Source organism: Bison bison, unplaced genomic scaffold (assembly GCF_000754665.1).
Source record: "Bison bison bison isolate TAMUID 2011002044 unplaced genomic scaffold, Bison_UMD1.0 scf7180017864205, whole genome shotgun sequence".
In the NCBI taxonomy this organism is placed as follows: Eukaryota; Metazoa; Chordata; class Mammalia; order Artiodactyla; family Bovidae; genus Bison; species Bison bison.
The window spans coordinates 5,593,188-5,605,827 of record NW_011494777.1 but is presented as its reverse complement, the minus strand read 5'-3'; the positions used below and the strand labels follow the sequence as shown (position 1 = coordinate 5,605,827).

Below are 12,640 nucleotides of genomic sequence, written 5' to 3'. Positions count from 1 at the left end.
GAACAATAGTCTTGTCTGAGCCTTTATGTAAAAATACATTTAAACATTTGTTCTGTATGGCATCGTGGACGGGATTCTGAGCAGTCAGGCTGAATAGCCTTTATGAGGGTCCTGAAATGGAAACCTGTGAACCTTATAGCTCCATGAATATTATTTCAAAAGCAAACATAAGCATACAGAGAAATACAGACCAGAACAGCAAAGGGCTATGAATACTTTCTATCCATCATGTTACATGATTCCCAGTCTGCTTTCCTCTCTCTCTTGCACAACTGCTGTCTTTTCGCTTTGGCCGTTCTGATTTCTTACTAGGTCCAGGGACTTGCTTCCTAGATTTAATTTTTTGCAGGCAAAAATTAAAGCCCACGTGTGTTGTGAGGCGTGGGTGTGCAAGCATAGTGCGGCCGTGGTTGTATGTGTGTTCTGGAATGAACTGGGTCACTGGTTTTGGAACAAGTTTCCTTGTATCAAAGCAAAACCCGCATGCATGTGACTTCTGGCAGTCAGTCTTAGGTGAGCTAGTTTTGTTTTTTTACCTTCTCACACATTCTAAAAAGCAGGGCTATGTATTTTTTCATCTCTTCTATCCAGATTGGTAATGACCCACTGAAGGGAAGCCTTCCAACCCCATTGGTAATGTAACTATTTTTCTCTCCTCTAATGCTGCCTGCTCAGTTGGAGCTGCAGGTATGTCTGTTTCCTGTTTCACTCACATAACAGAATGCTATTTAAGTGTCTGCCTGACCTACTGCTCTTTGCAACCCGTACTTACTAAATCCTAGTGGAAACTACAGTTTGGTTGCTATAGTCAATGCAAATTAGTTAATAAATAATGCTAATTTATTATTAATTTATTAAGAATCAGTGAGTAAACTTTGGGCTGCAGTGTGCTCATACATGAAATGAAGGGTAGGACTAAGTAATCTCCAAGGTCCCTTTGAGCTCTGAAACAGCCGAGTGTTCTGAAATGCCTTCTGAAATGACACCGAGTTCTGATTGGATGTCCAGTACTTTTGAGGTGCATAGGAGAATTTTCACTGGAGTTCTGTCTGCTGGGATCTTCCAGTCTAACTAGGGACACAATGCTAATGTAAGCTGGGTCACAGTTGAGTATCACATTTAAAGGTGCGTACATACATGCATGCTCAGTCATTCAGTCCTGTCTGACTCTTTGCAACCCCATGGACTGCAGCCTGCCAGGCTCCTCTGTCCATGGGATTTCCCAAGCAAGAATACTGAAGTTGGTTGCCATGCTTTCCTCCAGGGGATCTACCTGACCCGGGGAAAGGTAGAGCCCATAATTACTAGAGAAACTTGGAAGAGTGAAAGATTTAAAGAAAGCTGGATTCAGGGAATAATTCGTAGATGAAGTGAGAGTTAAACTGGTCCTTGAAAGACAGACAGGAAGAAGGGAGACCGTTTCAGAGGTGGGCAGCCATAACTTCAAAGGCCAAGACCCAGGAATGTGCTTGGTGTGGTTGTGGGCACTGTGCACGTTGGTCTGACCCGAGCACGGGGGCTGGAGGAGAGTGGAGAGTGAGATACTGGGCAGGACTAGCCCAACAGAGGTTCTGAAAACCAGGCAGAAAATAGACCAGAGGAAAGTTGTTGTTCTTTTTTTTTTAAAGCAAACAAACATGATTGATTTCCTTTTCGTATCAGGGTCAAAATAACATGAAAATTGGTCAATAATTTAGGTTCCTTTCGCTATTCATATCAGACTTTAGAAACATTTTATGGGTTTTGTCTGCACAGAATCTGTTATCTCAGGACTCACTTCAATGTGAGTAGAATCCCTCGTCACAGGTTTTAGCATCTCTACCATTTTGGCAACTTATGTTCCATCCAGCACAGAGTTGTTGGCCAACGGCAACTCTGGGATTCATCTTTGCTGCCTCTGCCCTTTCTCATTATTGCTTCTAGAAAATATGTACCAATCGCAGCTCTGCAGTGCAGGAGGTATGGTAGAGATGGCCTCTAAGTGGGGAGAGGGAGCGGGCAGTTTCAGCACTTCCACTGCCTTGTCATGAAGGGGCCCCAGGAGGATTATTTGATCACAGATGCAATCCGGTTCCTGTATGTAGACAGCGTCCAGGGCTCCATGGAAGTCACAAAGACGGTCAAGACAAGGTTTGTCCACAGAGCTAAGAAAGTGGAGCTGCTGCTGGGTTTAGATCCAGTGTCTGAGGACACTCACACTAAACAGAGATGACAGGAGTCTTATAAGCGTAATGAACCAAAATAAAACTGCGATCCAGATTTGGCGTCCAAGGGGAAGTGGAACTCCTGAGGGACCAAGATCAGTTGCTGTGCACTGTCTGCCCTTGGAAACATCGCTGAACCTGGGCAAAAGAAATGATGATTAGATTTCCTTCACCCTGTACCTTGAACCTCTGAACCTCATGATAGCATTTGTTCATTTGTAATATTTAAAGTCTGGAAAGTAGCCAGAATAGTGAGAGCTTTTATGTAAAATAAGTATCTTTCCAGATAGAGTAGCGAGATTAGGTGACTGCTAAGCTGTATAATGAAGTGAAAGAGAGCTCTCTGGCTGATTTCAAAAAGGTTTTTTGTTTACAACCTCTTCAGATGCTGCAGAAAAGATCTGGAAATCATTCTTCTTGATTTTTCACATGAGATACATTTCATTAATTCACAGACTTTTACTGACACTTTCTATGAACTCAGCTTTTTAAAGAGATCTAGATTCAAAGCAGAATAAAATATGATGCAACAAGTCAGCTTGGGAAGACGACAGAATTGCTAAATATTTATTCAATAAATGAGTAGGTAAAATGTCTCTCCCAGCCTTTTTAGAGAAGCCTTGAAAAAGTTGTTTCCTGTTACATAGGAACTATGTTCAAAATTCTTGATAGTAATAATAAATTAAAAAATTGACAATAATTATTTTGCTTTCCCCCAAGAGATTATTTCACAATAAATTTGGAAGTTGCTACTTATAAGTAATTTGAAATTTAAGAGTTTCAACATTGTTCATTATACTATTTTCCATTGCACAAATAATGCTTTAAGCTCTTCATTAATCCTTTAATTATTATTCTCTTATAGTTACCCAAGCATGAAAGTGAAAGTGTTAGTCACTCAGTTGTATCCGTGTCTTTGAGACTCCATGGACTGTAGCCCGCCAGGCTCTTCTGTCCATGGGATTTCCCAGGCAAGAATACTGGAGTGGGTAGCCATTCTTTTCTCCAAGGAATCTTCCCAACCCAGGGACCAAACCCATGTCTCCTGCATTGCAATATGAGCCATAAGCAATGGCTTATGGCTGCAATATGACCACTGCAATATGAGCCATAAGCATACCCATTCACAGATATATTTTTTGAGAAATTATTTTCTTCCCTCGTTGTCTAGAGCTTTCCTCCCGGTGTTTTGAGGAATTTATGAATGAGTCTTCATTACAGTAGAACTGAAATATTGAATCTGTATTCTGTGTGAAAGATGAGTCTGTTGATTTGCTGTCAGTAGAGAAGACAGTGTTTTCCCAGTGGTAGTGATGAATTTGTACTAAGCATCCATATTCTCTCACTTGGATTCCTTATAACAATTGCGTGAACTCACAAGATGGCTAATCAGCATTAGACGTGCAATCTGTAACCGAGAAAAAGAAAAAGAGCAGAATTGACTGGTCTAGACAGGGAACAGAGCAATAAATTTAACCCAGTTAGCAAGGAATTCTAACCAGTGGCACTAACCAGCTACACTGAAGAGCATTTCTTAAGTAGGACATAATTAAGGCACATATTCCATTTAGGATGTGTGCTTATATGTCTTATCTCAGCAGCAAACACGTCCATGTAAATCTGTATCTTTGTTCTCTTTCAGTTCTTTTTCATAAATTGATATGCAATTCATGTACTATCAAATTCACTCTTTGTGTTTTTAGAATATTCCTAAAGTGGTACAACCATCGCCACCAGTCCCGGAACATTTTCATCATCCTCAAAAGAAATCCCATGTCCACTGGCTCCTTCCTCCAGCCCCTGCTACGCTTCAGTTCTTTTTATTATCTTTAGTTTTGCTAAATGTCTTAATCAAGCTTCAAATTCTTTGGCTCAAGGACTTCAACAAGTAACATTTGGCTGACTTGCTCCCAGCTCGTCATGCATGCGTCACTCCCCCCAAGTCATTTCTTCCAAATCTTCAATTTTTATTCTACTTGACTCTGGGATTTTTTCTATTGTACAACTCTTATTTTTTGAACGTGACCTAGATCCTTTCAGAAGAAAGCACACACACGTAGGCATAAAACAAAACCCAAAGTCTGTCTTTTCAAGATCAACTTCTTTGAAGATGGCTTCATTTTTAAGGTCTCTACCAGAAAAAAATCTTCTTTCAATAGTGTATCCTAGTTTAATTTCTGTGGAAAGTCTGTGATTGCTGAGATCGTCCTCTCTTCCTATAAATGTGTGAGCTGCTTGCACGTTTGGCCTACTCACTAAGTAATCCCACTTGTGTGTGTCTTTCAGAATGCAGCTCTGCAGCATCTGTTTATTCGGAAGTCTTTCCGGCCTTTTAAATGCTTGCATTGTGGGAAGGCCTTCCGAGAGAAGGACAAACTGGACCAACACGTGCGCTTCCATGGGCGGGAGGGGAACTGCCCGTTGACCTGTGACCTCTGTAACAAGGGCTTCATCAGCAGTGCATCCTTGGAGAGCCACATGAAGCTCCACTCGGACCAGAAGACTTACTCTTGCATTTTTTGCCCAGAATCCTTTGACCGCCTTGATTTGTTGAAAGATCACGTGGCCATTCATATCAATGATGGCTACTTCAGCTGCCCAACTTGTAAGAAACGGTTCCCAGATTTTATCCAGGTGAGTACCAACTGCCGAGATGCCCGAGTACTGCCGTTTTTAGGAAAGAAAAACAGCGGTTTTTGGAAAATTGAGATGGCCCGTTATCTGTATCTTTCATCTCCCTTCTTGACAGCAACTTCATAGTTGGAGAATGATGTCTCTTCAAACTGCTTTTGATAAGCAGAAGATGATTGTGACCCTTAATTGTCGAAATAAGACATTGACACTTAAACATTTAAGTTATATTACAGTTTGAAATAAACAATCAGATCTGGTTATTATTTTTAAAAAAGTCTTTCTTCATCCTTGCCAATACTCACTACTTATAAAATACGTAGCAGCTGTAGAAGACAGACTCCCATTTCCTGCATGGAAATATTTTCCCCCATTACTGTGGTTTCCTGTCTTAAGCTACTAAGGTGGTGCATTTTGGAAGGAAATGAAAGAATAAGTTGGTATATAACATACAGATTTTTGGGGGGAGACCATATTGTACAGCATGTGAGATCTTAGCTCCCAATCCTGGATTAAACCTGTGCCCCCTGCTTTTGAAGTGTGGACTCCTAACCATTGGACCACAAGGGAAGTCCCAGTATACTTTGGTTTTAAACACTGAACTCCTCCCCTGTGTTATATTCTGGAGCCAAATGGGGTGAGGATAAGTTCCAGAATATTCATGATTTCATCTGGACTTCAAGTGATAATAGTGTTATATGCTAGTGAATGAATAAGTAAGTCTAAATATCTAATGAGTTTCCCTGGTGGCTCAGATGGCAAAGAATCCACCTGTAATGCGGGAGCTTGCCTGGAAAATCCCATGGATGGAGGGGCCTGGTGGGCTGCAGTCCATGGGGTCGCTAGGAGTCAGACACGACCGAGCGACTTCACTTTATTTTTTCACTTTCATGCACTGGAGAAGGAAATGGCAACCCACTCCAGTGTTCTTGCCTGGAGAATCGCAGGGATGGGGGAGCCTGGTGGGCTGCTGTCTATGGGGTCTCACAGAGTCGGACATGACTGAAGCGACTTAGCAGCAGCAGCAGCAGCAGCAGCAGCAATGCGGGAGACTTGTGTTCAATAATAAAAACATCCCCCTTCTCTGTTTTTTAAATTACCAAAAGAAAACTGAGATTTAATCATAGTTCTAGTATTGAGAGTCTTGGTAATTTTCTCACTTTACACAATTAGGTAAGTTTCTTCTTAAAATTTTTTTTTTAATTTTTATTTTTTAGCCATGAAAAGTTGCATTAGGGCAGAATTTAATGGCAAAAGAGACTCCAAAAATAATAAAGGACAAGTCTTATAGGAATGGTTTGATAGCTCAATACCTAGGTCCCATACATAACTCTTCTTCACTGGATATTTATGACTGAGAGACTTCAAAGGCCATATTCTTTTATTTAAGTTATCTGAAAGTACAGGGAATAAGTCTCAAGTAAGAGGAAAGGATGCTAGTGTTGTATTGTCCTCATAAATGGGTAATGTGTTTTGTATCATTGAATTCATGTCTTCAGTGGTAAAGACCCCCCCTGCCAATGCAGGAGATGCAAGAGACTCCCTTGGAGGAGGAAATGGCAACCCATTCCAGTATTCCTGCCAGGGAAAATCCATGGACAGAGGAGCCTGGTGGGTTCCAAAGTTGAACACGACCGAGAGACTTAACACACGTGCACACGTCTTTAATTCTTCAGAACCTGATTTTTATAGAAGGGTGTAAAGGGACCTATTACTGCAAGGGGCTAAATTGTTTGTATCCATATTGGAAGCAGCAAAAAGTGAGGAAGAATAATTTTCCGTCTTCTTATATTTAATTTTTGCCAAGATTCATTTAAATCCAAAGGAACTCTTACTTTTAATCTTTTTATTTTTTTTTAAAGAGGGAGAGAGACAAACATGGCCCATGTGATCAGGGCTTGGACTAAGCAAGCATTTTCTTCCTCCTCTCAAGTCCTGGGAGGTCCAGGCTGGTAAGGTTTTCTGGCCACCATGAAAAGGAGGCTGTTACTAAGGCCAGTTATCAGTCACACCCGATTGGCTCCCAGGCCAGGCTGATGAGAATCCAAGGCAATGCATTTGGCTCCCTCTAGTGTTGGCGAGCTGCCTCCTGTCATTTTCCCTGATTTTCTGTGTCTTCTCTGCCAGGTGAAGAAGCATGTGCGCAGCTTCCACTCAGAAAAGATCTACCAGTGTACAGAGTGCGACAAGGCCTTCTGCCGTCCGGACAAGCTGCGTCTGCATATGCTCCGGCACTCGGACCGCAAGGACTTCCTGTGCTCCACGTGTGGGAAGCAGTTTAAGGTGGGAACCAGCGGGCAGTCTGCGTGGTCTCGGGCCATTGAAATCGTCATGCCTGTTCATTTTGAGGGTGTATCACCTGTGCTCACAGCACAGACTTGAGGTGTAATTTGTGTCTCTTGTTTGATTTGAAAGTGATAGTTGCTCAGTCATGTCCGACTCTTTGTGACCCCATGGACTGTAGCCCGGCAGGCTCCTCTGTCCATGGGATTTTCCAGGCAAGAATACCAGAGTGGGTTGCCATTTCCTTCTCCAGGGATCTTTCCAGCCCAGGGATCTAACCCAGTTCTCCTACATCGCAGGCAGGTTCTTTACCAACTGAGCCACCAGGGAAACCCTAAAATTAAAGAGGAAACTCACTGTAATTTCCCCAAATAATTAATTCATATCTCCAAATAGGGTAATAATGCATCTCCTACAAGAATCCAAGTGTATAATGAATAGAACTAAATTGCTATCAAGGAATTCCTAAGAGGACAATATATTTACCCATCGAATCAAGAGATTTTTTTTCTTGAGCATTTATGAAGTGTAAGAGTCTGATAATTGAGCCCTAGGTCATCAGGACGTCATCCAGTGGAAGTGGGAAGTGTATGGGATGTTGAGAGGGTTAGGCTCCTTTGGGGAATGTTAATGACTTCTGGGATTAAGATAAAAGATAATAAGTATAAGAACATGCCTGGAATTTAGAAGAAAGCAAAGGAAAACCCCACAGGAGACTCAGAGATAAGAGTTAAACAAGTAATTGTGAAAATGGTAAAACAAGCTTCCTTGGGAAGCCAGATGTTTTGGCAAAAATGTCACTGAAAGATACTCTGCAGAATATGAGTGTAGGTCATCTTGTCATAGAAACTAGAAAAGAGTCAGAAATGGATTCAGGAGGGGAAAACTGACTTGGAAAAGGAGTCCTGTGTAGAATGTGGAAGTTGGTGGGGCTGCCTGGCCATATACCTCTGAACTTAGCACGGTGGGCATTCAAGAAATGTTTGTTACTTAAATTGTGCTGAAAAATGAAGGGGGTTACAGAAACATCCTCTAGCCAAAATGTGGAAAGAACTGGTCTGGTAGGAAGGTTCAAAGTCTTTATAAGACCAATAACAGTGTAATTATATGTCTGAGAGCAGAGCCTCACTGGATAAGGGAGCTGGCATTTTTGGAGTTTGTTTTTATTCAGGATGGGCTCTGCCTAATTTTCTGTCTGTGGACTCATATCAACCTGTATCCCTCAATCAGATCATCAGACTAAAAGCTGTGACTTTGACCTGTGATCGTCTACCCCGTCCATAGCGGGTAGTATAACTGCTTACACACTTCTAAATCCGTATGGTGAAAAACACTTAAATTCACTCGGGGTTTAGAGGAATGCCATGATGTGTGTGAAAACATGTGGGAATTGTTTAAAAAAAAAAAAATGTGGGAATTGAGTACATACATGGCTTTGTAAATCCAGTATCACCTACCATTCACGATCAATTTATCTTATAGTTCTTAATACCAAATTTATTCCATGTGCCCTTTGATTGCTTCTACATAAATGCCAAGTCTTTCTTCTCAGAAGTCAGTGTGTAGCTTTCAAACTGAATGGTTATTTTAAAGCCCAGCTCATTGCAATGCACTTACTCCCTGGTGAACGGAATGATTCCCAGACAGTGTTGCTGTGTCCTTGTACCTTCTAGCAACTTGGAGCAGCCCGGTGTGTTCCGTTATTGCTAACTTGTACTGGTTTTTTTTTTTAATCCCTTCAATTAAAATTTTTCTATCCCCTCCCCCACCTGCTGCCTTCTCAAAAATTCTCTGCAAACAGCGGAAAGACAAACTCCGGGAGCACATGCAAAGGATGCACAATCCTGAGAGGGAGGCCAAGAAAGCCGACCGCAGCAGCCGCTCCAAGACATTCAAGCCCCGCATCACGTCCACCGACTACGACAGCTTCACGTTCAAGTGCCGCCTCTGCATGATGGGCTTCCGGAGGCGGGGCATGCTGGTCAGTGTCCACCGCCCTACACCTAAACAGAGTTCTATACTCAGCCTGTCACCGGCTTTCCTCACTGGCTGGGCATGGTGGGGAGACAAACAGTTCCCAGCATGGGGCTCCTCTCCTTCCCAGGCTCCCTTGCCCCGCCTTGCCATGGTTCATTTCTGGTGTTTCTTAGAAGAGGTCTTTGTGATCACTTTTCCTCGCTGGTTTTGCTTTGTTTGCCATGCTGTCTTTGCTGTGTGTTTTCTTTTTCTCTTCTCTTCTGTGTTCCTGAACCAGCCTTTCTTCTGGTGGAGTCCTCGCCCCCTCCCTGTTCTCTTCTGTGTTCCTGAACCAGCCTTTCTGGTGGGGTCTTCTCCCCCAGCCGCCCACTCTGATTGTCCCAGATATGACACAACAGTAGACGGGACTTTCCATCTAGGCAGGGCATGGGGACCAGCTTAGCAGAGACACCAGGAGAGCTGGTTCTCAGTTCATTTTGCCCTGATGACAGTTTTTGCAACATGTATTTCTGCCAGGACCTGCCAGTAAAGTCGGAGACTGTTATTTAATTTTTTTTAACTTTTCAATTTTATATTTGGGTATAGTTGATTAACAGTGTTGTGAGAGTTTCAGGTGGACAGCAAAGGGATTCAGCTATATACATATACATTTATCCATTCTCCCCCAAACTCCCCTCCCATGTAGGCTGCCACATAACATTGAGCAGAGTTCCCTGTGCTCTACAACAGGTCCTTCTTGGTCATCCATTTTAAATATAGTGGTGTGTACGCGTCCATCCCAAACTCTCTTGACTACCCCTTCCCCCCATTCTTCCCCTCTGGTGACTGTAAATTTGTTCTCTAAGTCAGTGAGTCTGTTTCTGTTTTGTAAATAAGTTCATTTGAATCATTTCTTTATGGATTCTACATATGAGAGATATCATATGATATTTCTGATATTTCTCTTTCGGAGACCATTACTTATAAAGCAGAACCTTTGCATTCTATTCAATATCCTCAGTAAGGTTAGGGCCCTAAGCAATGAGAGACAGGCTTCTGTCAGTAGAATTCACTAAAGAAATTCCTGCTAGTGTAATTTTCCTTTTCTTTTAGTCAAAGGCTGTTAGTGGAATCCACAGCAACCCAATTCACCTTCAGTAATTTGCTGAATTACCGTTAACTCCTGTTAATGCTTTGGTCTCAGAGGGACCTGGCCATGCTGGCTCTGGCCGAATGCCTTACGTTCTGGGACATTGCTTCAGAGAACTTTAACTTCCAGCAGTTGATATCAGAGGTGTTTGTTCAGTGCTTGTAATGGGATCTCTTTTTCTCATTTGCTTTTTTTCCTTTTAGGTAAATCACTTATCAAAGAGGCACCCAGACATGAAGATAGAAGAGGTGCCAGAGTTAACTCTGCCCATCATAAAGCCCAACCGTGACTACTTCTGCCAGTATTGTGATAAGGTAAAGGGCAACCGTCCACAGGAGGACCTTTGCGGGAGCTCCTCTCAGGGCTGGCTTGTCTGTGTGTATAAACTCACGCTGGGCTTCCCACATGGCTCAACAGTAGAGTCCGCCTGTCGTCGATCATGGGTTCGATCCCTGGGGTGGGAAGAGCCCTGGAGAAGGAAATAGCAGCCCACTCCAGTGTTCTTGCCTGGAGAATCCCATGGACAGAGGAGCCTGGAGGGCTACTTTATGGGGTTGCACAGAGTCGGACACAACTGAGCAACTGAGCACACACACACATAAATACATACCAGGATCTCGCAGTTTCTCTTGACAGATGGTTCTCTGTCTCAGCAGTTTTCCATTTAGACAAGGAAGGACTAGAAGGGCACCCTCATTTTAAGCCAAAATTTTTTTCTTAAAAATTAGTTGACTTTGTTTTTCTTGTTGTTTCTTCCTTTTGTGGTTATTATTATTATTATTATTGCTATAGAAGAAGAGGCTTATTGCCAAGAGCTTGGTTTATGAATTGGTTTTAAATTCATAAGCTCTAAAATGAGAGTGCGTGTCATCCTACAGTGGATTTTGGGTTTCTAGAAGATTGAGTAGGATGTGAAGAAGTTTTGTGGTGTAATACTCAACTTGTACATTCTTGATTTTTAGTAGTTTGGAAGAAGATAGGAATAGAATATACATTTATTGTTTCATTGCAACATTGTTCCCTATCCAATGTCAGCTGTATAGGGTATAAGCTATACATAAGTAGTGTCAACTTAAAAGCAAGAAACATTTTTAAAGCACAGATTCACCACTGTGGGTTCTAGTTGCTATTAGACTTGCTGTTTTGGAAGATTCTTTGGCGTATGAGCCAACTACATACATCACAAGAGAGCTTTCTCAGAAAGTTGAAAGGGTGAGCTGGCCTTAGAAGCAGTTCTTTCTATGACTATATATCCACCTCTTAAACTTCAGATAAAGGTATAGATATTTTTACTATTTCTGTCTTAGATGCATAACTTCAAGGAAGATGCCTCACATATCTGTTATGTTCTTGCCCTGCATGCTGTGCTCAGTTGCTCAGTCATGTCCAACTCTTTACAACCCCATGGACTGTAGCCCACCCGTCTCCTCTGTCCATGGGATTCTCCAGGCAAGAATACTGGAGTGGGTTGCCATTTCCTCCTCCAGGGGATATTCCTGACCCAGGGATCGAACCCACGTCTCCTGCATTGACAGGTGGATTCTTTTACCACTGAGCCACCTGGGAAGCCCCATTTATGTTCTTATGTTATTCTAATGTATGTTATATCCTCATTATCCTTCAATATGTCTGTTAATATATTTTATTTTGGGCTATATGAATGCTCTTTCTCATTTCCTTGTGAAATTGTTGGTTTACTTTAAGCAAGACAGCAGAACTATATACTGCTCTCACGGCAAAACTTTTGAATTTTCAGGTTTACAAAAGTGCCAGCAAGCGAAAAGCCCATATTCTGAAGAACCATCCCGGAGCCGAGCTTCCACCAAGCATTCGGAAACTTCGCCCCGCGGGCCCCGGAGAGCCAGACCCTATGCTGAGCACCCACACCCAGCTCACAGGCACCATAGCCACCCCGCCCGTCTGCTGCCCTCACTGCTCCAAGCAGTACAGCAGCAAGGTACGTGGAAGGCTCGGACTGCCTGGGAACCAAGGTCCCGGCTTAGGGAAACATGACTTAAGACAGCTTCTCGGCTGGGTGCTGTGATGGCTTCTTCTGCATTGGTGGGGGGCTAGAGGAACTGTTTTCTGTGATCAGGGACCACAGTACAGAACGGGAAGAGAATATGGAAGGACTGTCTCCAGAATTAGCACCATCTGAGAGCCCGAGCACTCTAATGGTTTCCTTTTCCGTTGGTCCGAGGAGGGTCTCAGATTTGAATATCCTGTGCTCGTGGTTTAAATGCTCAGGCTTGCAGCAGCACTATGTAAGAACTTAAATGATGGTTCCTGAAAAGCGAGTCACTTTTGCTTGGGGGCTTATCACCGATTGGTGCAGGTATAGGTGGGATGAGGTCATGCTGTGAGGTATCCTGACCTTACCTGATAGCATGGCAGGGGGTGGGGGGCCGGGGGGAGG

General features: G+C 42.8%; 1 protein-coding gene across 1 annotated transcript in view; it reads left to right on the top strand.

The window, feature by feature from the left end:
- The window catches only part of PRDM10 (PR domain containing 10), a 99,334-nt gene that overhangs the window by 70,677 nt on the left and 16,017 nt on the right, over positions 1-12,640 (top strand). Inside the window, exons 12-16 of the mRNA XM_010844702.1 lie at positions 4,491-4,838; positions 6,963-7,118; positions 8,920-9,099; positions 10,428-10,538; positions 11,981-12,181. Of these exons, the coding sequence (XP_010843004.1) occupies positions 4,491-4,838; positions 6,963-7,118; positions 8,920-9,099; positions 10,428-10,538; positions 11,981-12,181 (996 nt within the window). The remainder of the gene's footprint in view (positions 1-4,490; positions 4,839-6,962; positions 7,119-8,919; positions 9,100-10,427; positions 10,539-11,980; positions 12,182-12,640) is intronic.